The 20,145-nt window shown below is 38.9% G+C and overlaps 2 protein-coding genes across 3 annotated transcripts in view; both read right to left on the reverse strand.

Annotated features, from left to right (window-relative positions):
- Positions 1–2,414: 2,414 nt before the first annotated feature.
- Slc35f5 (solute carrier family 35 member F5) overlaps positions 2,415–20,145 on the reverse strand; it is a 49,737-nt gene continuing 32,006 nt past the window's right edge. For both annotated transcript variants that reach the window (XM_045149680.1, XM_045149679.1), the window contains 5 exons: positions 19,083–19,242; positions 17,287–17,377; positions 12,235–12,389; positions 9,240–9,343; positions 2,415–3,464 (listed from right to left, as the gene is read on the reverse strand). In XM_045149680.1, coding sequence (XP_045005615.1) covers positions 9,268–9,343; positions 12,235–12,389; positions 17,287–17,377; positions 19,083–19,242 — 482 coding nt within the window. In that variant the 3' untranslated portion in view covers positions 2,415–3,464; positions 9,240–9,267. The remainder of the gene's footprint in view (positions 3,465–9,239; positions 9,344–12,234; positions 12,390–17,286; positions 17,378–19,082; positions 19,243–20,145) is intronic.
- On the reverse strand, positions 6,886–7,203 carry LOC101616126 (SS18-like protein 2). The gene has a single exon (XM_045149681.1). The coding sequence runs from the start codon at positions 7,201–7,203 to the stop codon at positions 6,970–6,972; it is 234 nt and encodes a 77-aa protein (XP_045005616.1). The 3' UTR covers positions 6,886–6,969.

The raw sequence follows: 20,145 nt of genomic DNA on the forward strand, positions 1-20,145 counted from the left end.
TAAGGGTTAGGAATCAATAAAACCAGGCTAGCACAAGTCAGTTTCTCAATTTAAAAAAATCAAAATTTATTTAAGATTAAGTAGCTAGTGGCCTTCTCATACTCCAAAAAGCAGCCTTTTGAGGACGCCTCATTTTTCTCACATCATCTGACAGAAAATAATGACAAATGCACTTGCTTTCATCAAGGTCATAATCGGAAACACAATGAAATACTGGGATTTTAAATGATGTGTGGGATGAACAGGAGAAGATGGAACACTAAGTATAAGAAATCCTTGTGCCAGGCGTGGTGGCACATGCCTTTAACTTAACACTATGGAGACAGAGATAAGATTACTGTGAGTTCAAGGACACCCTAAGATGACATAGTGAATTATAGGTCAGCCTGGACTAGAGCAAGACTCTACCTCGAAAAAAATAAATAAATAAATACAACAGAAAAAAAAATCTTTTATGTCTTGAAATTCATAAAGCTGTAGTTATAGGTCAATACTGTTCTCAAAAAAAGAAAGATGACAGCAGTTACTTGAGGGGCTTATCACCGTTTCCGAAGGTCTACGCTAAAGTCATCATGATCCCAGGTCTTGTCACCTAGTTTGAGGTAATGTTATTTGTGCTTTTCTCACTGTTAGGAACAGATACCTGAGCAGACTGAAGAAAGGAGAAGCTTTCTTCTGACTTACAGTTCTCGGGGACTCATCCCATCACTGAAGGGAAGACATGGGAGCAGGAATAGAGCTGGTCACATTCAATCAAAGGCAGGAAGCAGAGAACAAACAGGAAATGGTGCCACAATATAAATCCTCAAGGCCCTACTCCAGTAACCCACTGCCTCCATCATGTCTCTGCCTCCTAGAAGTTCCACAACCTTCCCAAACAGTGCCCCCAGCTGGGAACCAAGTGTTCAAACACATGAGCATGGGGGGGGGGCATTTTTATATTCAATCTGTAACTGATAGGATGCTTCTATGTTTCTCAGGCTAGCTCCAAATTCCCAGGATCACATGATCCTACTGCTTCAGTTTCCCTAGCAGCTGAGACTACAAGTGCAGGCCAAGGTTCCAGCTTCTTGCACTTACTTCTTACAAAGATGAATCCTGAATACAAAGTGCAGAAACCATGTGTGGTGGTGAGGCCTATAATTCCAATCTGGAAGTGGAAGCAAGAAGACCTATAGTTCCAGGCCAGCACTGGCTACATAGTGCTTGAGGCTGGCCTGGAATATAGGGGATCTTGTCTCCAGACACACACACACACACATGCATGTGTGCACACATCATTCTCACACACAAGAGCACAGAAATTTTTAATTTCTTACTCACCATGATGGCAGAATTTAAATACCACAATCACTCAGATAAATCAAACTTGAGAGAAAAGATAATGGGTGGTTGAGCAAAGCAGCAGTAATTCATACCCTTGGTTAACCAATTTAGTGGTGCTTCCTTTTAAAGAAGCTCTTTTATTAAGCACGCCAGTGGCCCGGCATGCTGACTAAAGATCAGACCCCCAATCCTCAGTGGCAGTCCATCACCTGTGACGTGTACGTGGAGCAGCCAGAAGCTGTGGATCTCACCCTCTTCCCATCATCTTTATCTATTGACTTATTTGAGATAGCGTTTCAGGTAGTCTAAGTTGTCCTAGAACTCCTGATCCTCCTACCTCCACCTCTCAAGTGCTAGGATCACAGGCACGTGCCAACACACCCAGTTATGCAGGGCTAGGACCTACACACTGGACAAGCTCAGCTGCATTCACAGCCCCTTCTAATCAAAACTTAAAACACAAGTTTCACTTCCATTGTCTTAACTATTTTACCTCATAAATTGCTAAAAATCTTTATGAACTATCAATCAACACAAATGAAAATTAGAGGAATATAGACAGTAAACTTCAGCCAAAATTGGTGCTGGAGTAATTGACATGTTACTTCAGTGACTTGTTTCTAAAAGAAAACTCCCTGGAAGTCCACATCCCTTAATTGTCTTTATCCCATCAAGATACACATACACAGGTGAACAGTGTAACAAAATCAGCGTTATTTTTAGCCTACCAATTATTGGTGGTGCTATGTGAAAAGACAACCACCTGTATTTTAACTTAAATATGACAAACAATCATGTAAATTAATGTAACACAAAGGTTCTCTGGACTAAGTGGGAGGATGGTTAACAATTGTGGGCTCAGGGAAGTGCCAGAGCAGCTTTAGCTTGTCAATAGGATAAACTGAAATGGATTCTGCAAGAGGAATTTTTAAAAATCAGATTAAGAGATTTGGAAGAGAACTAGTCTCACATACTTGAAGGGGAAATGGATGCTGATTACCCAGATGCTAGCAAGTACTGCACAAGCTCATGATGGCAAACAAATCCAGATGCAAAGGGCACACATAAGACACACATAAATTTAGAAGTTAGAATTAAAAATATTTCATATATAATTTAATCTTGACATTGGAAAACTTAAAATGTAATTTTGGGGGCAGAATCTTTCCTTGCCTTTCTTTCAGATACTGTAAGTATTAAAGTTTACTTAGCAGCAAAACTAACATAATTTAAAGATAAAGCATCCAGTTCAAGGGTAATTTGACAGATTTATATGTGGAAAAAAATGCAAAACTGATACATATCTTTAATACACAAATACATATACAAACATTTTATTTTAATAATACTCTTTATCACTTCAATTTAAATCATTCCATTATGAAAATTGCTTAATTGAAGAGAGAATAATTTTTTTTAAAACTCTAAATTAAACAGAGCTTTATCAATTAAATTTACAGCCATACACCCTTTAGGGATATGCAGTTTTTCATTTGACAATATTTCCCCTTTAAAAATCTGCTAAGGTTTGTCACATTTGTAAGATACAAGGCACCTAAAGCTATGAAAAGATAATACAGTGTATGTAGTGTGAGTATACCAGAACTCTTTCTTAGTTATTCACTTTAAAGTTCCTCCAATGTGCATGGACATACTTGTAATATACACAAACTCTTTTTGTATAGTTGGTTTTTGCCATAGTCAATAAAACTCAAACATATAATCTGTACCAATTACAGGCATATTACCTGTCAGAAATATGGATCTACACACTTACATGCTTTCTTAAAAACACTATAGCCCAGCATTAAACAAGTATGTGAAGATAACATCAACAGAACACTAGAATTGCATTCCTTGATTTCTTGAGTGATGTTACCAGGTGAATTCCTTGAGATATGTAAGGCAGACCAGCCCTGGCAAGGGACTGAGAACTGGAAAATCATGTAATTGGAGTGATGTGTGCACAACAACGTAGAAAATACTTCATTATGAAAATGAAGAAAACTGACATGAGGAAAATATGTTTTAGAGTTTCAACGAACTGAAACTGTTATTTTTCAGACTAGGCACTGAACCATTTTTTCTACAAAAACTCTCCAGATTGTCTCTGCGTTGTATAATGCTCCATCATCAAACTAAAGACAAAAAAAGAACACAGAAAATGATTAGTTTCCATTTTTTAAGGATATTATATTAATTTATTTTTATTTTTAAATTTTATTAAAGTTTTTCACTTTTATTTATTTGAGAGAGAGACAGAGAAAGAGGCAGACACAGAGAGAGAATGGGCATGCCAGGGCCTGTAGTTACTGTGAATGAACTCCAGATGCCTGCACTACCATGTGCATCTGGCTTACATGAGTCCTGGGAATTGAACCTGAGTCCTTTGGCTTTTCAAGAAATCACCTCAACCACTAAGCAATCTCTCTAGCCTTATTTATTTATTTTAAAGACAGAGAGGGAGGGAGAAAGAGGAAGAGGTAGGTAGAAACAAAAAGAGAGAGAGAAAGAGAGAGAATGGGCACACCAGGGCTTCCAACTACAGCAAATGAACTCCAAATGCATGTGTCATCTTGTGCATTTGGCTTATGTTGGCACTGAGGAATCGAACCTGGGTCCTTAGGCTTCACAGGCAAGAGCCTTAACCACTAAGCAATCTCTATAGCTCCTAGTTTCAATTTTTACCATTTTAATTTTCAACAGTTTATAATATGAAAAGCAAATTATCCTAATGTTGAAATATGTATCTCATAAATTTTACTTTAAGGGACAGCTGAACTTGAGAGGAGTGTTAGGAACTCAGGACACGGAGCTCCAAGGTATGGCAAAGGCAACATCAAGACTATGAAAGATTGTGTATAAGCAGTAAATTGTCTTCCTGATATATTCTATCAGAACTCTAGGAGTACAGAGCTGCATGTGTACTCTACCCTGTCTTATACTATTTGATTATATTCTAAGTTGTTTTCATCTTCTCTCTATCTAGCCCTCACTTCTCCAAACACTGAAATACTACCAGGGTGGGGTGGGTTTGAATATGACTATGGGAATACTGCATGCAATGCCATGGAAAGATAAACTATAAATCACAGCATTCAAAAGCTTTAAAGAGGGCTGAGGTGGCCCAGTGGGTAATGAACTTCCTGAGAAAGCATGAGGAACTCAGTTTGATATCTAACACCCACATTTAAGAAAAGGTGGGCACAGTGGCATGTGCCTGTAACCCTAGGTCTGGAATGGCAGAGATAAGAGGATGCCTGGGACTCAATCAGTCCAACCTACTTGACAAGATCGCGGCCAGTGACAGACCCTGCCTCAAAAGAAAAAATAAAAAAGGACACTGGAGAGATGGCTGAGCAGTGAAGGTGCTTGCCTGCAAAGCCTAATGACACTGGTTCAATTCCCAAATACCCACGTAAAGCCAGATACACAAAGTAGCACATTCATCTGGAGTTCATTTACAGTGGCTAGATGCCCTTGCCCAAACATTCTCATTCTCTCTTTCCTTGCAAATAAATAAATAAAAATTTTAAAAAGAAAAAGAAAAAAAGTAGATGGTACCTGAAGTAGTTTTAGGGCCACTAAATGCATGCATTTGTGCACACGCATATGCATACACATACACACACACACACAAATTTTCAAAAACAACTGAGTATATGGCTGAGGTTTCTAATTTAAGGATGGCATACTTTTTCCTTACTTCTTTGCCAGAACCTCACTAAAAAGACAACAAAGGTACTTTTTCTTAAAAGGAATAAACCATATGGACTAGGAGAATAGTTGTTAGGTAGCAGTTGAGAAGTACAACCAAGTGCTCCTATAAGAAGGGATGAGAAAGTAGCTAAAAAGAAGAAAATAGAATGAGCAGTCAGCGTTCCCTCACCTTACAACCACTCAAAATAGCTTCTCTACTAGATTCTCTAAACAGATTAGAAAGAAGAGGGGAAACACCAAGTAGAATGGCTTATTATTATAACTAATATTTTTCTTATTTTTTAAAATTTATTTATTTGAGAGCAACAGACAGAGAAAGAGGCAGAGAGAGAGAGAGAGAGAGAGAGAGAGAGAGAGAGAGAGAGAGAGAGAGAGAGGGAGGGAGGGAGGGAGAGGATGGGCATGCCAGGGCCTCTAGCCACTGCAAATGAACTCCAGATGCATGCACCCCCTTGCACATCTGGCTAACGTAGGTCCTAGGGAATTGAGCCTTGAACCAGGGTCTTTAGGCTACATAGGCAAATGCGTAACCGCTAAGCCATTTCTCCAGCCCTTATAACTAATATTTATGTAGTCATAAAACTGTAAACATGCAATTATGTAGGAACTGTATAGGGATGATGGTTTTCGTTTCTAATTTTTGTTTGTTTGATTTTCAAGGTAGGGTCTCACTCTAACTCATGCTGAACTGGATTTCACTGTGAAGTCTCAAGGTGGCCTCAAACTCATGGTGATCTTCCTATCTCTGTCTCCCAACTGCTGGGATTAAAGACATGAACACCACCACACCCAAGTTCTAAGTTCTTTTTTTATTTGTTTGTTTGTGTGTTTTGTTTTTAAAAATATTTTATTTATTTGAGAGAGAAAGAAAGAGAAAGAGAGAATGGGCTTGCCAGGGCCTCCAGCCAATGCAAACGAACTCCAGATGAGTGCGCCCCCTTGTGCATCTGGCTTACGTGGGTGAACTGGGATCCTTTGGCTTTGCAGGCAAACATTTTAACCACTAAGCCATCTCTCCGGCCCAAGGTCTTTCTTTTAAATATATTTACTTTTTGGTTTCTTGAGGTAGGGTTTCACTCTAGCCCAAGCTGACCTGGAATTCACTATGTAGTCTCATACTGGCATCAAACTCATAGTGATTCTACCTCAATGTCCCAAGTGTTGGGATTAAAGGTGTGCACCACCACACCCAGCTTTATTTATTTTTTAATAGGCAGAAGAAATGACAACACTAGAAAAAAATCACCTATGTCATTCCTAATGAGTTAAAAGCTGGATTATAATATAAATGAAAGACTGTTGGACACTTGAAAATAAATCAGGTCACTTCTTATGTGACCCAAATGAGACATTTGTCACCCTCTTGCAGAACCATCTCTATATCTACCAGTATACAGGAAACGTGGGTGGCAGTGGGGCATAGCGGGACTACAAGGACCTCACTGAATGATTCTAGAACATGAGAAATTCTAGGAAAAATGACTTATTTGTTTTTTCCAACAAATAGTCAAATAATAATAATAATTAATAATGGGGAATTGTTAAATATTGTTAAATTGATATGAACAATATGTAATGTAGTAACATTGTTTTGTTCCAAACTCAGACAAATCAGCAGACATTTTGTGGTACTGAAGAAATCAGTGCATCACTTATCATCACATGATATTCGATAATAACTAGAATTACTGTTAATTGCTGACTGAAAGTGGTACTGGTGTCACATACCTAAATGCCTTACAGTCTTCTTGAGGGATTTGCTCAATTCCTTGCTATTTACATTGAGAAGACAGTGAGCTCATAATTTTCTTCACACTTCCACACAACCTTCACTAATATTTCAAATAGCTGAGCTGGTAACAATTCTGTCTCATGGGGGATGGATCCACATTCAGTCATTCCTCATGCTGGCCACCAGGACGATTATTCTGGTGCTTTTGAAGAAATGGCTGTGTTGCTATCTGTGATGTTTGCTAAATAAATGAGATTTCTATGCAGCACGTGCTGATACTGCATGCACTCGTTCACTCGGCCCTTGTTCTGATACTCCACGATACAGCGGATCAGCTGGTCATTCTCCTCCAGGAGCCGCTGGATGATGTCCTGATTGATCTTCACCATGCCTCGTAGCCAGGAAGGCGAGAAGATGACTGACATAGTGAAGATCCATGATGCACCCACCCCAGGAGCCGCTGGCCCCCACACGTTGCTAATCCTAAATTCTTTATTTTTAAGTTATGTTTTTTAAATTTATTTTTTAAATTTGTTTGACAGAAAGAGACAGAGAGAGGGTTTACGTGGGCCCCGGGGAATGGAACCTGGGTTTTTGGCTTTGTATGCAAGCACCTTAAGTGCTAAGTCATCTCTCCAGACCCTAAGTTCTTTTTATTTTTATTTTTTATTTTGAGCAGGGTCTCATGTAGCCCAGGTTGGGCTTGAGCTCACTATGTAGTGGCAAATGGCTTTAAACTCCTGATTCTTCTACCTCTACCTTCCATACTGGGATTATAGGTTTGTACCACAATGTTCAGTGGGATGATGGAGAGGAAAGAATGATACAGAATTGGAAGGTAAGCAATGTGGATCCATGAGTGGGGCTCCTCATCGGCTTTAGAGAAAAGGTCAGCTGAAACTACCCAAAACTAAATAACACGCAGCATTTTAAGTATTAGCATGGTTAGGAAAGAAACAAGGAGGTAGGTAAACAGCAAAAGAACTAGCTAAGAGTTTATTTATTTACTTAACATTTTAGGGAATAAGCCTAGTGCCTTGCTCACAAGGTGAGCACATTTGTGCTGAGCTATAGTTGAGTGTATTAATATGATTTCCTCAGGGTCAACAGGATAGAGAAGCCACTTTGTACAGGAAGTCCTGAAGAGCCACAGTTCAAACTGTGTGCACAGACATAGTCATAGCAATAAACACTAGATTACAAATCAACCCAACAAAGAAAAACAGAAAACCAAGATAATTAGCCTTTTAGCAGAGATGAATTTACTAAGAAGATAATGAAAATCAGGCTTCAAGAACGAAGTGAGTAATTGACATTGGCAGGAGTTGTAGGATGTTCTAGGTGGGAAGTGCAATTAGGAAACATTTCAACAGAAATTGCCTAAAGACACTTCCAAAGAAAGGGACCTGAATCTCCACAATGTAAGTTATTTACTATGTTGTCTTACTCTAAATAAACAATCACTTTTGTAAATAGCAAACATATGTTGAATTTATTTCAAGGATTCATTAGTAAACCAATAAATTTCATATAACATTTCTTAAAATTTTTAAAATAAGAACAATTTTCTGAAACACTAAGTGAAAAAGCAGTCAAATAATAAGGGCTTACATTGTGCCACTTAAAGCAGAAAAAGAGAGAGAGATAAAAAGAGAAAAGAGAAGGAGACAGCTGGATGCAGTGGTGCACGCCTTTAATCTCAGCACTTAGGAAGCAGAGGTAGGAGGATCACTGTGAGTGCAAGGCTACCTTGACACTACAAGGTTACCCAGGGCTAATGTAAGACCCTACCTCAAAGAGAGAGAGAGACAGGGATAGGTGGTGGGGAGAGAAGCAAGGGGAGACTGGACATGCATTGAAATATTTTACTTAAAAAAATTTGTAATCACAAAACAAAAAATATTTATCGAGGGCTGGAGAGATGGCTTAGTTGTTAAGGTGCTTGTCTGCAAAGGTAAAGGACCCAGGTTCAATTCTTCAGCACCCACAAAAGCTAGATGCAGAAGGGATGCATACATCTGGAATTCATTGGCAGTGGCTAGAGGCCCTGGCACACCCATTCTCTCTCTGTCTGTCTCCTCTTTATCTCTCTGCTTGCAAATAAATAAATAAATTTAAAGTATTTTTCTGAAGTAGATCACTAAGTAAAATGCTAATTCAGCATGAAGGAGACTTGGTCAAAATGTACCAGTACCAATGCCATGCACACTTTGAACTTAATACTTCTGAGAACCCTGTGAAGGAGTTCTGCTATAGGAAAGGCACAAAGATGTTAAGAGGCTTGCATAGGGACATACAACCAATTGTGAAAGAAGCTGGAGAACTGTAACAAGGCCGTTCGATTCCAGAAATCACAACACCTTCAGTTTTATTGTCTCTCAAATAGCTCAGTATGGAAAATTAACCCTGTGTTTGAATATTACAGGAGTAAGAATATGATGACACAAAAATGTCAGCTCACCTACAAACCTGTGTATGGACCATAGCAGCTAGCTAGCTCCATCCTCCTGAGAAACACCATGCATAGGGATGAGACTCTCACACTGTTCACTGTCTTCTGGAACTCTGAAGAAAAGAGGTAATTTATGATTAAGAAAAGCTTTAGAACTGAAAAAAAAACTATAAAAACGGGCTTTTACATTGTCTGAAGTTGTGAGGTCAAGGTACAGTTAGGAGCAGAACCATGAGGAGGGAAAGATTCCCCATGTTTGTCCCATGCTCTTGTTATAGCAAAGTGTAAAAAACTTTTTCTGTCAAAAAGAAAGAGATGAGGGCTGGAACGATGACTCAGTTGTTAAGCTCACTTCCTGTGCAAGCATGAGGGCCTGAGAGGGATTGAGACTTCCTGAGCTCAAATCTCCGGACTCCACATAAAACAGATGGGTACAGCTATGTGTGTCTGTAACACCTGTCCTGTGAAGAGAAGCAGAGACCAGGGAATCTCCAGAGCTCCTGAAAATCAGCAAGCTCCAGCATCAGAAAGAGATTTGGGCTCAAATAAGAAAAGGTAGAAGAACAACAGAAAAGGACCCCTGACATTCTGCTGCAGCCACCAGAGTTGAGCACATGGGGTGCCCCAAGGGCACATATGCATGAACACACACACACACAGAAAGAGAGAGAGAGAGAGAGAGAGGGAACATAACACATCATATTCACATAAAAATAATCAGAAATTAAAAAATAATTTTAAAAAGGAAAAGAAAGACATCTGAGATAATGCTAATATATTCTATGAGAATGATGTTCAAACCAATGAAAGGCTGAAGGCTCTGGCATGTCCATTCTCTCTCTCTCTCTCTCTCTCTCTCTCTCAAATAAGTAAATTAAAAAGTAGCTTTAAAAGAGCACAAAAGTAAACTTAAAACACATCCACCAAGGTTCAGGGAATTTTGTAAAAGTAGAGGTGAAAAGATTTTAAGAGCCACAGAGTTAGAGGGACCATCCAGAGGCATTGCTCCCACTTCTACACTGACTGATACTCTCACAACTCATTACCTACCATCCCACATCAGCAATCCCACTGAAGGAGGGCTCTTAGTGTAAAGGGGGCATGATACCATCACATGTGCCCATATAAAGTTTCTAAATAACAATAATAAAAATGATCATGCTCAAGAAGAGTGTGATCAAGTTATAACAATCACAAAATAAAGTCATATAATGTTTAAAGTAAATTTATAATTTTTGATCGGGCAACATCTATACTATCCTGGGCCACATGGTACTCCTGGGTCACGTACTCACCACACCAGGAAGCTGGCCTGGAAATCCTACTACTTCAACTTCCCGAGTTTCTGGGACCATAGGAGCATACCACCACACTCAACTATAAACATCAGTTTTTAAAAGCTATATTGAGTCAAATTTGGTGGCATTCACATATAATGCCAGCATTCAGGAGACTTAGGTAGGAGGATCACTATGAGTTCAAGGCCAGCTTGGACTACATTGTAGGTTTCAAGTCAGTCTGGTCTACAGTAAGATCTTGCTGAAAAACACCTGGAATCCCACCATTCCCGAGGCTAAGGCAGGAAGATCAAAAATTTGGGGCTAGTGTAGGTTATACAGTGAGACAATGTCTCAAAACAAAAAATAAAAAAAAAACATAAAATAATCTATATGGAACAAAAATGTAAGAGGGTGGGGGGCTGGAGGAATGGCTTAGTAGTTAAGGCACTTGCCTACAAAGCCAAAGGATCCAGGTTCAATTCCTCAGGACCCATGTAAGCCAGATGTATATGGTGGCATGTACTTCTACAATTTGTTTCCAGTGGCTGAAGGCACTGGCACACTCATTCTCTCTCTCTGTCTGCCTCTTCCCTGCCCCCCATGAATAAAATAAAATAAAATTTTAAAAATCGAAGAAGGTATGATTAAGTCATATGGAAACCTAACTTTTTGGACAATGGCACATCCAGAAGCCATAGATTGTTACTGGAAAATTTCCGTGGCCAGGGATAGGATACCTTCCAGTGAGTTGTTGGCCAGGGAGATCCCTGATGTTCCCAAAACATTATAGGCTACTGCTGAGGGTCTGGGTTTCCCACCAGGAGTAAATGGTAGACCTTATTGCTGAAAACTCCACATGATTAGGCTACGAGGTCACTTGAGAAATCTTGCTGGAGCTGAGCTAAAAACTTCCTCCCTGTAGACCAACTAACAGAAAGCTGGATAAAGCCACACTGAATGCAGCTCCATGGGAGAGAGAGAAGTCATCAGTGGAGTAAAACAACAGCAGTCATTGTAAGCCTTAAGTTGGGCCAACCAGGCCAAATGAGCCAACGGGTGCAATAGTGGCATGTCTGTTATGGGAGAAACCAACCGCTCTCTAATTGGACATGAGGACTGCTCCACAAGAGGGAACACATACCTGATACTGAAAGCTTATGATAGGGGAAGTCATAAGCCCTATGGGTGTAGTGCCTGCTGTTATCTGCCTAAATGCATATATTATGCTCACCAAACTGCCTGGTAAGCACTTTTCTTGATTGTTAATATTCATATATTAATGCTACTCTCACTTTTGGTTAAAGAAACTTCTCTTTTCTGATGGAAATGACCACTGGGATGACTCAAAAGGCACCATAGTGCTGAGAAGAAGTGACAGAGGAGTGCTCAGCACTGAAATATCTCTATCACACCTTCCAAGGCTAAGGGTCCATTGCAAAAGAGGTGGTAGGAAGAAAGTAAGAGCCAAAGAAGGGTAGGAATAGTTATAATGCACTCTTCTAGACACAAAATGGCCTAGATATCCATGACCTTACAGTGCCTGGTAATACCTACACAAGACCCTCATAATAGAAGGTAAAAATGATAACATATAAATAAGAGAGACTTAGAGGAGAGGGGATATGGAGAGTAGAATTGTGAAGGGGAACATGAGGGGTGAGGAAATTATCATGGTTTATTGTCTATAATTATGGAAGTTGTCAGTAATAAAAAAAAAAACCTACCTCTGAATTCTATGTTTTCTGCATATAAAGGCAAAAATTCTTCTTACTCCAACCATCACAGGGTCCCAATTATTATAATGGCATAGGAGAGTTACAATAAAAAATGAGAAAAACACAGGGATCGCGCCTGCAAAAAATAACCAAGAAAACTGCACCTAAAAGTAAAAGATTAAAATATTAAGGTAAATTTTCCTTTTGACACAATGCACTAAAAGTAGAAGGAAATAAGTTAATACACCAACAAGAAGATAGACTAAACATTGTTATTATTAGGCCAATTATTTTTATGTGTAAGGGTTTAGGATTTCAACTCCCCTTCCTAAATTAGTAACAACAACACTCTGCTTTAAAAATAACGAAATCAAGAAAAGCCAAGAAAGCATACTTATTATGTTAGACATAGTAGACTGAGAGTAGTAATATCTATGTGAGAAACCCTGGCCTCATATCCCACTATGCCTATTTCTTCTTCAGTGGTCAATGCCTGTTCTCAAGAGGACCTCTCCCTCTCAGTTTCTCACACCACCTTCAAATTCTCTCTCTTCCGTTCTCTCTCTATTTTTATTTATTTATTTATTATTATTTTTGGGTTTTCAAGTTAGGGTCTCACACTAGCTCAGACTGACCCAGAATTCACTCTGTAGTCTCAGGGTGTCCTCAAACTCACAGCAATCCTCCTGCTTTTGTCTCCAAAGTGCTGGGATTAAAGTCATGTGCCACCACACCTGGAAAAATTCTCAAAGTTTTAAAAAAGCTGCAGCTGGATGTAGGCACAAGCCTTTAGTCCCAGCACTTGGGAAGCAAAGGTAGGAGGATTACTGTGAGTTCAAGGCCAGCCTGGGACTACTCCGTGAGGACAGCCAGGGCTAGAATGAGACCCCACCTTGAAAAAAAAATAAAAAAAGGTCACAAAAACGGAGTAATAATTGAGGTATGATGTTACATTACAGTTCTTAGTACTAAAACAAATGAGGGCTGGGGAGATGGCCCAACGAGTAAAGTCCTTCTTCTGCAAGCCTGAGGACATGAGTTCAGATCCACAACACCCATGCAAAAGCTGGGTCCGGAGGTTAATGTGCTATGGAGACAGTGACAAGAGATTTCTAGGGTTTCTTAGTTACCTGAATTGGTGAGCTGAAGTAGAGATCAACTGAGATACCCAATGTTGATGTCTATATGCATGCACACATGCAAGGATGCATCCACATGGACCCACACACATATGAACACACATACATATATGCACACACTATATAAACATAGATAAATGCAAATGAAATTCTCAACTACAACTTTTGCAAACCATTTATTATCAATTTGCTAAAAATTCTCATTGTAACACTCAAAGCTAGGTTATTTCTCTAGCAGGAGATGAAAAGTGTTCAAAATTGACACATATCCAAGTAGAATAAGGATGAGTCAAGTAGCAAGGCATACTTCACAGTGAAGAATTTTGGATGCCACCAAAGATGATCTATTTTGAAAATATTTATTTATTTGAGAGAGAGAAAGGGGGAGAGAAAGAGAGAGGGAGAGAATGGACATGCCAGCGCTTCCAGCCACTGCAACTAAACTCCAGATGAAGGTGCCACCTTGTACATCTGGCTTACATGGGTCCTGGGGAATTAAACTTGAGTCCTTTGGCTTTTCAGGCAAACATCTTAACTACAAAGCTCTGTCTCCAGCCCCAAAGATTATTTTCTAACCCAATATTTATCTGGGTTATCAAGAAAACTACAGATAGTAAGATGTTTGGAAGTTATAAAGAAATAATTGATCATTTGTTCCAGTTTACCTTTATTATCTAAATCTAAAACAGTTTAAAGAACCCTGCACTGATTAATGACTGAGATATTTGTGGTTTATACTCAAAATGATGAAATAGCAACTCCCATTTTTTTTTTTCAAATAGGGAAGAACCATGTGTTCTCTTTGGGAGGTTAAAAGGATAGGAAACCAATAGCCTCCAGAGAGAACCTCCAGTGCTCTTTGGCTAAGAAGAGTGGAAATACACATTAGCAATCTCCTTAACAACTATGCCTAGCCCCTTTAATCCAGGTCACTTTCACTTTTGGTTGGAGGATCTTTTCTATCTTACAGATGGTAAAGAACACTGAAGAGACTCAACAGCAATACATCAAGAATAGACAGCCGACTGCCTACCTCAAGACAGGTCACCTCCACATCTTCCCCAGCTGAGGAAGCAGCAATGTGAGTACTGCTCTCACTGCTAGCCTGAAAACCAGTTCCAGGGAGAAGGTGACTGACACTGTGGTCACTAAAACCTCATCAAAACAGATACAGAGGCTACAGAGAAAGTAACACTAAATCAGATCCCTATCTTACCTGCCAAGATTCAAGGAACATTGAGAAAGAAAGATGAAAGTCTTTAAGAGACTCACAATGAGTGGGATTAGACTGAGGCACTGTCATACCTCCACAGAATCTGACTGAGGCCTTTTGAACCATGCAAGGAACACCAATAACCCCACCTAGGAGGACCCCCCACTAGCATGGGGGCAGGGAAGAAGGAATGTAAGACTATGACATTTTATAAAAAGTCAATCTTAGAAAAGTTTAGAATCATGGGCAAGACTCCCTCTGGTGGAAAATGCATACTACCCTATTAAATGCAACATTACAGTAAAACTGTTTTGTGGAAATGGTGTTTCTGATGAGCATCCCGATGTAAAATGGAAACAATCCCTCTGATAATGTTCAACATGCAACACAGAGGTTAAGTGGGCCTAAGGGTGATACCCAGGAACAAGTGGCCATCACAAAAAATTTAAACAAAAAAACAAACTTTATTTAGTTGTTACACTACTAATACATTACAATCTTTTCTTGGAATGTTTGCCAGAATATTTAATAATCTAGAAATATCAAGACAGAAAGTTTTAAATAAAGATGCGCATCATCAAATGTATTTTGTCTTTGTCACTTAAATTATATAAAGATATAAAGGAAAAAATAGCATTAAAATTATTAAGGTACCTTAGCAGTTAAAGGTGATTGATTATAAAGGCTGTTGGCCCAGACTCAATTTCCAAGACATCCACATCAGCCTGAGCAAAAAGTGGTCTGGTATCCATGTGCAGCAATAAAATTCCACCCATCCCCCACCACACACGCAGTTGTTTTTTTTTAATAAGATGAACTGGAGTGAAGAGATTGCTCACTGGTTAAAGGCACTTGTTTGCAAAGCCTGGTACCCAGAATTAATTCCCCAGTTCCCACATAAAGCCAGTTACATAAAAGTGGTGCATGCATCTGGAGTTTGTTTGCAGTGGCAAGAGGGCCTGGACTGTTTATTCTCTCTCTTTTCTTCTTTCTTTTTCCCTCTCTTTCCTTGCAAATAAATAAAAATATCTAACAAAAACTAGATGAACTGTTCACTCCCTAACTGGAATGACTATATCCCTTTCCAAAGCTCAGGGAGTAGACAGAATATAAAAGCAGAGTAGGCCGTGGCACACTGTGGGATGCTGCCTTCTCGACAAGACCTGGCACTCATGAACTCACAGCACCCATGATCACCCATACAAGACCTATAGCAGGTTTTCCAGTCACCTTTACATCACAGAGAAGGAAGAGGTGCATGAGGATCCACCCCTCCTTATAAATTTATAGATAGCTAATGGTTAACAATTACTCCCTGAGGAGCTGCTGGCAGTTAATTGTTGCTGGAAGAGGGACATGTTCTTCAATTGGTATAGCCACTAGCAAATTGTCCATGTTTCTATAATTAACGCTTACTCAGATTTCTGTACGTAACCTGCTACAGTTACCTTTTTGCTGTTGGGATAGATGCAGCTTATGGGATTCAGGCTTATATACTTCAAGCTTACAAATTCCAGAGGAATTTCCATCATGGTAGAAGAAGTTATCTGATGTTAGTGTCCCAGTAGAGACAGAGAAAAGCCAATGTCAGCAAACACAAGCAGCCAGAGCTCAAGCTGGCTGTCTGCAACCTTAGTAGGGCTGGACTCTAGATCCACCCCCAAGTAACACACCTTCTCCTGGAGACTCAGGTTGCAAGCTCAGACTTAACCAAAAATAGCTCAGGCTATGGGAGATATACATTCACATGCAAAACCACTACATAACCCTAATTAAATCATTGAGCCACACACATAAAAAGACATGACAACAGACTGTTGATTAGTTGGAAAGAGAGAGGGGATTAGACAAAAACTAAGTAATGGGGATGATATGATCAAGTTCATTATATATAATAGATATATATATATGCATGCATTAAAATGTTATAATGAAACCCATTATTACATATAATTAATATGTACTAATAAAAATAAGATTACTATATGTCCATATTATAAGCCTCTGGGATTTCAAATATTTCCCACTTCAGATGACATTAAGAAAACACACATCAACATCTTTATTGCCTGACTCCATAAGTGACTCCTGAGCATTAGACAGAGGCATACTTGCTCACCCTGCCATCCCAAGAGCAGTGAAGACACCCCACCACTTCCAGGCTATAAGCAGACACACCTTAGATTCTCTTTTCTGCTATGTTCTTTTTGCCAAAATTTATCATCAGAGCATGACTTCACAGAGGAGGGCAGGAACACCTGCTCTTCTGAGTGCAAGAGATAAGCAACCCTCCTGGAAACCCCATTAGTCACATGCCACTCATGCCCACTGCAGGATTAGCACAGTACCAAGGAAGAAACAGTACTGGCTTTAGGAACCAAACTACTCCTGCTGATATGATAAAATGTGTCACCATTCCACATCACAGACCTACAAGGATATTCCAGATGAACTCAATTCAAAAGCTAGGAAACTACATACAGAGATACTGCCCTTCACCTAAAATTTGGAAAAACAATTAAAAGGCTCAAAATGCAGATTATCTATTTCCTTAGTACTTTGAATGTTTCTATGTATAAAGCACTTGGGCAGGGTACAGAAGCCATCAAGGCTGATTCATGTGTGCAACCTTATATATAATTTAAACACATATCTTTACTTTCATTCTATCTGGTCAATATTCCTAAGACATCTACCAGACTACCTTACCTTCTGCATACACATGTCAGCGATTATGGAGAGAGGTATTGTAAGGCTTAGTGCAAGTGTGCCAATCAAGGATGAGGTAAGAAAGCAGCCCCTGATAAAAAGATAGAAGGAAACACACATTTCTGTATTAAAAATATAAAGGAAAAACTATGAACAAACTAAACAAAGATTTTCTATGAGATAGGTTGAGAAAGCTGGAGCAAAGACGAACATTTCTGATGGACTGAGATGCAAAAAACAAAGATATTATCATAATTCCAGAAGTTTAATCTTCACATATTAGAAATATAAGCATGCAAGTATAAAATGTCCATAATACCTTATTTTTGAGATCTGTTTACATGTATTATTCAATGTTGGGAATATAGTTTATATTTCATTCATTTTTTAAAAATATTTTATTTATTTATTTATTTGAGGGTGCGGAAAAAGGCAGAGAGAATGGGTATGCCAGTGCCTCCAGCCACTACAAATGAACACCAGATGCATGTGCCCCCTTGTGCATCTGGCTTACATATTTGGGTCCTGGGGTCCTTAATGCTAAGCCATTTCCCAAGCCCATTTATTGTTTGTTTGTTTTTTTCAGCGTAGGACCTCATTCTAGCCCAGGCTGACCAGGAATTCACTATGTAGTCTTAGGGTGGCCTCAAGCTCACAACAATCCTCCTACCTCTGCCTTCTAAGTGTTGGGATTAAAGGAGTGCACCATCATGCCTGGCCCATCCCATTTTTAATAACTTCTTAAACAGGGCTTTATAATAATACTTAGCTAATAAAATAGCATTTTTAAAATTATAATGACACAAATTACAAGACAGTGATAAGCTATTAGAAATTTCTATTTGAGAGAAACAAGATTTAAATGATGCTGTTGAGATAGCTCAGTGGGTAAGAACACTTGCTGAATAAGCATGAAGTCTTGAGTTCAATTCCCCCTGCATCCATGCAAAAAACCAGGTGTTGTGTATGTCTACAACCCAGCATGAGATAGGCAGAAGTAAGAGAAATGCTGAGGCTCACTGGTCAGCCACTCTAAAGGAAATATGGGAGACATTCCACATTCAGTCATTCTGTCAAGGAGATAAGGTGGAAGAGTGACACCTTCTTTGGCCTCTGCAAGGGCATGCACATTTGCACACACACATGCATATACCACACACATGCACAAGTATACACACAGAGTAAAGGAAGAAAGCAATACGATTGACTAAGTAGAACTCTATAGTTGAAAGGACTGATAAATTTCAACTGTCATAGTGTGCTCAAACTTCCTTTAAGATTATTGCCATTTATCTATTAACAAATACTATAGCATAACAAAGACTATGATTATTTCAAACTGATCAGTTTGTAATTTATATATCTGGCTCATACATTTGAAAAGTCCTGAATATAAACAAAACAAAAAGCTTCTGAACAATCACAGAGATATTCTAAACCCCAAATTCTCACTTATAATCTACAAAATATGGTTGTCCAGTAGATAATTACTACTTTCATTTGCATAATGCTATGTTTTTGAAAGCACTTTTCTAAATTTACAACATTCATATTCATTTGTTTATTCATGCACTTGTGTACGTTCATTTACTCAACAAGTACTTTTAAGCTCCTTCTATGTACAATGGGCACACAGAATTTGATAATAAAGTTCCTGCTCTAAGGGAGTTACTCTATCCAGTTATAAGAGTATAAGTGGAAGGCACACAAGACAGATGACATGCCAATACTCAGACCATCCAAAAGTCAACAAACGAGTCACTAATAAAATACATAGGAGAATAAACAATACCTACCACAACCACAGGAATTCTGAGAGAACTGTTCCAACAAGGCCATTAATGATAATGCACATTAATACTATTTTGTTGGGAAACTCGAAGTCCTCAAACCCAGTATAGTGAAGTAAAAAGAACCCTGGCCATAAGAGCAACAGATTAAACAGACCTACAAAACCTGTAAAAGGAGAGAGATAAAAGTTAAAATTAGGACTTATTTTAGTTTTCCAAACTTATGATTTTATAATTACAAAAGATTTTCAAAAAAGGTTTCAATAGGTTTCCTTCACTAGAAATTTTTAGATTGTATATATCTAAAAATATTTTATTTATTTGAGAGAAATAGGCAGGCATATGGGGGTGGGGAGAGAATGGGTATGCAAGGGTATCTACCATTGCAGCCAAACTCCAGATGAATGTTCCACCTGTGTATCAGGCTTTTACATGGCTTTTGCTGGAAAGAGCCTTAACCACTAAGTCATCTCTCCAGCCCATTAACTGGAATTTTTTTTTAAATCACTTATTTATTTGCATGTGCATGTGTGTTCATGTATATGTACAGGTACATGTACCATGGCAAATGTGTGTAGATGAGAGGACACCTGTTAAGTGTCTGGGCTCCACCTTTTGCAAGACAGGATCTCTTGCTACTGCAATTGAACTGCCAGACTGCAATGGAAAGACTGACAAGCTGGCACACAGTGCTTCAGATTCTCCTTGTTCTGCTTCCCGTTGGCATAGGTAATGCATAGGGATCATAGAGACAGGTGCCACTTTGTGTACAGCTTTATTTATATGGCCATGTGCTGAGGAATTAAGCCCCAGGCCAAAGGCATTGCAAGAAAGCACGTTTAACTGCTGAACCATCTCCCTAACCTTTCCCTGTTGAATTATTTTTAGTCAATCCTATGAAGAGCTCAACATTAGAAAAAACAATATCAAATATGTACTGACCACTGACTTAGAGGCTTGAGTATCTACACTACATGGAAGCAACTACTAGGAAACAAATCACTTAAAATATTCCAAAATAAAGAAATATTAATCTTAACTATTAATAATAGTGTCCTAGAACTCATAC

Source organism: Jaculus jaculus, chromosome 5 (assembly GCF_020740685.1).
Source record: "Jaculus jaculus isolate mJacJac1 chromosome 5, mJacJac1.mat.Y.cur, whole genome shotgun sequence".
Lineage (NCBI taxonomy): Eukaryota > Metazoa > Chordata > Mammalia > Rodentia > Dipodidae > Jaculus > Jaculus jaculus.

What these genes read in the sequence shown, in the direction of transcription:
- LOC101616126 (XM_045149681.1), bottom strand. Translation starts at nt 7,203, where the DNA reads ATGTCAGTCATCTTCTCGCCTTCCTGGCTACGAGGCATGGTGAAGATC.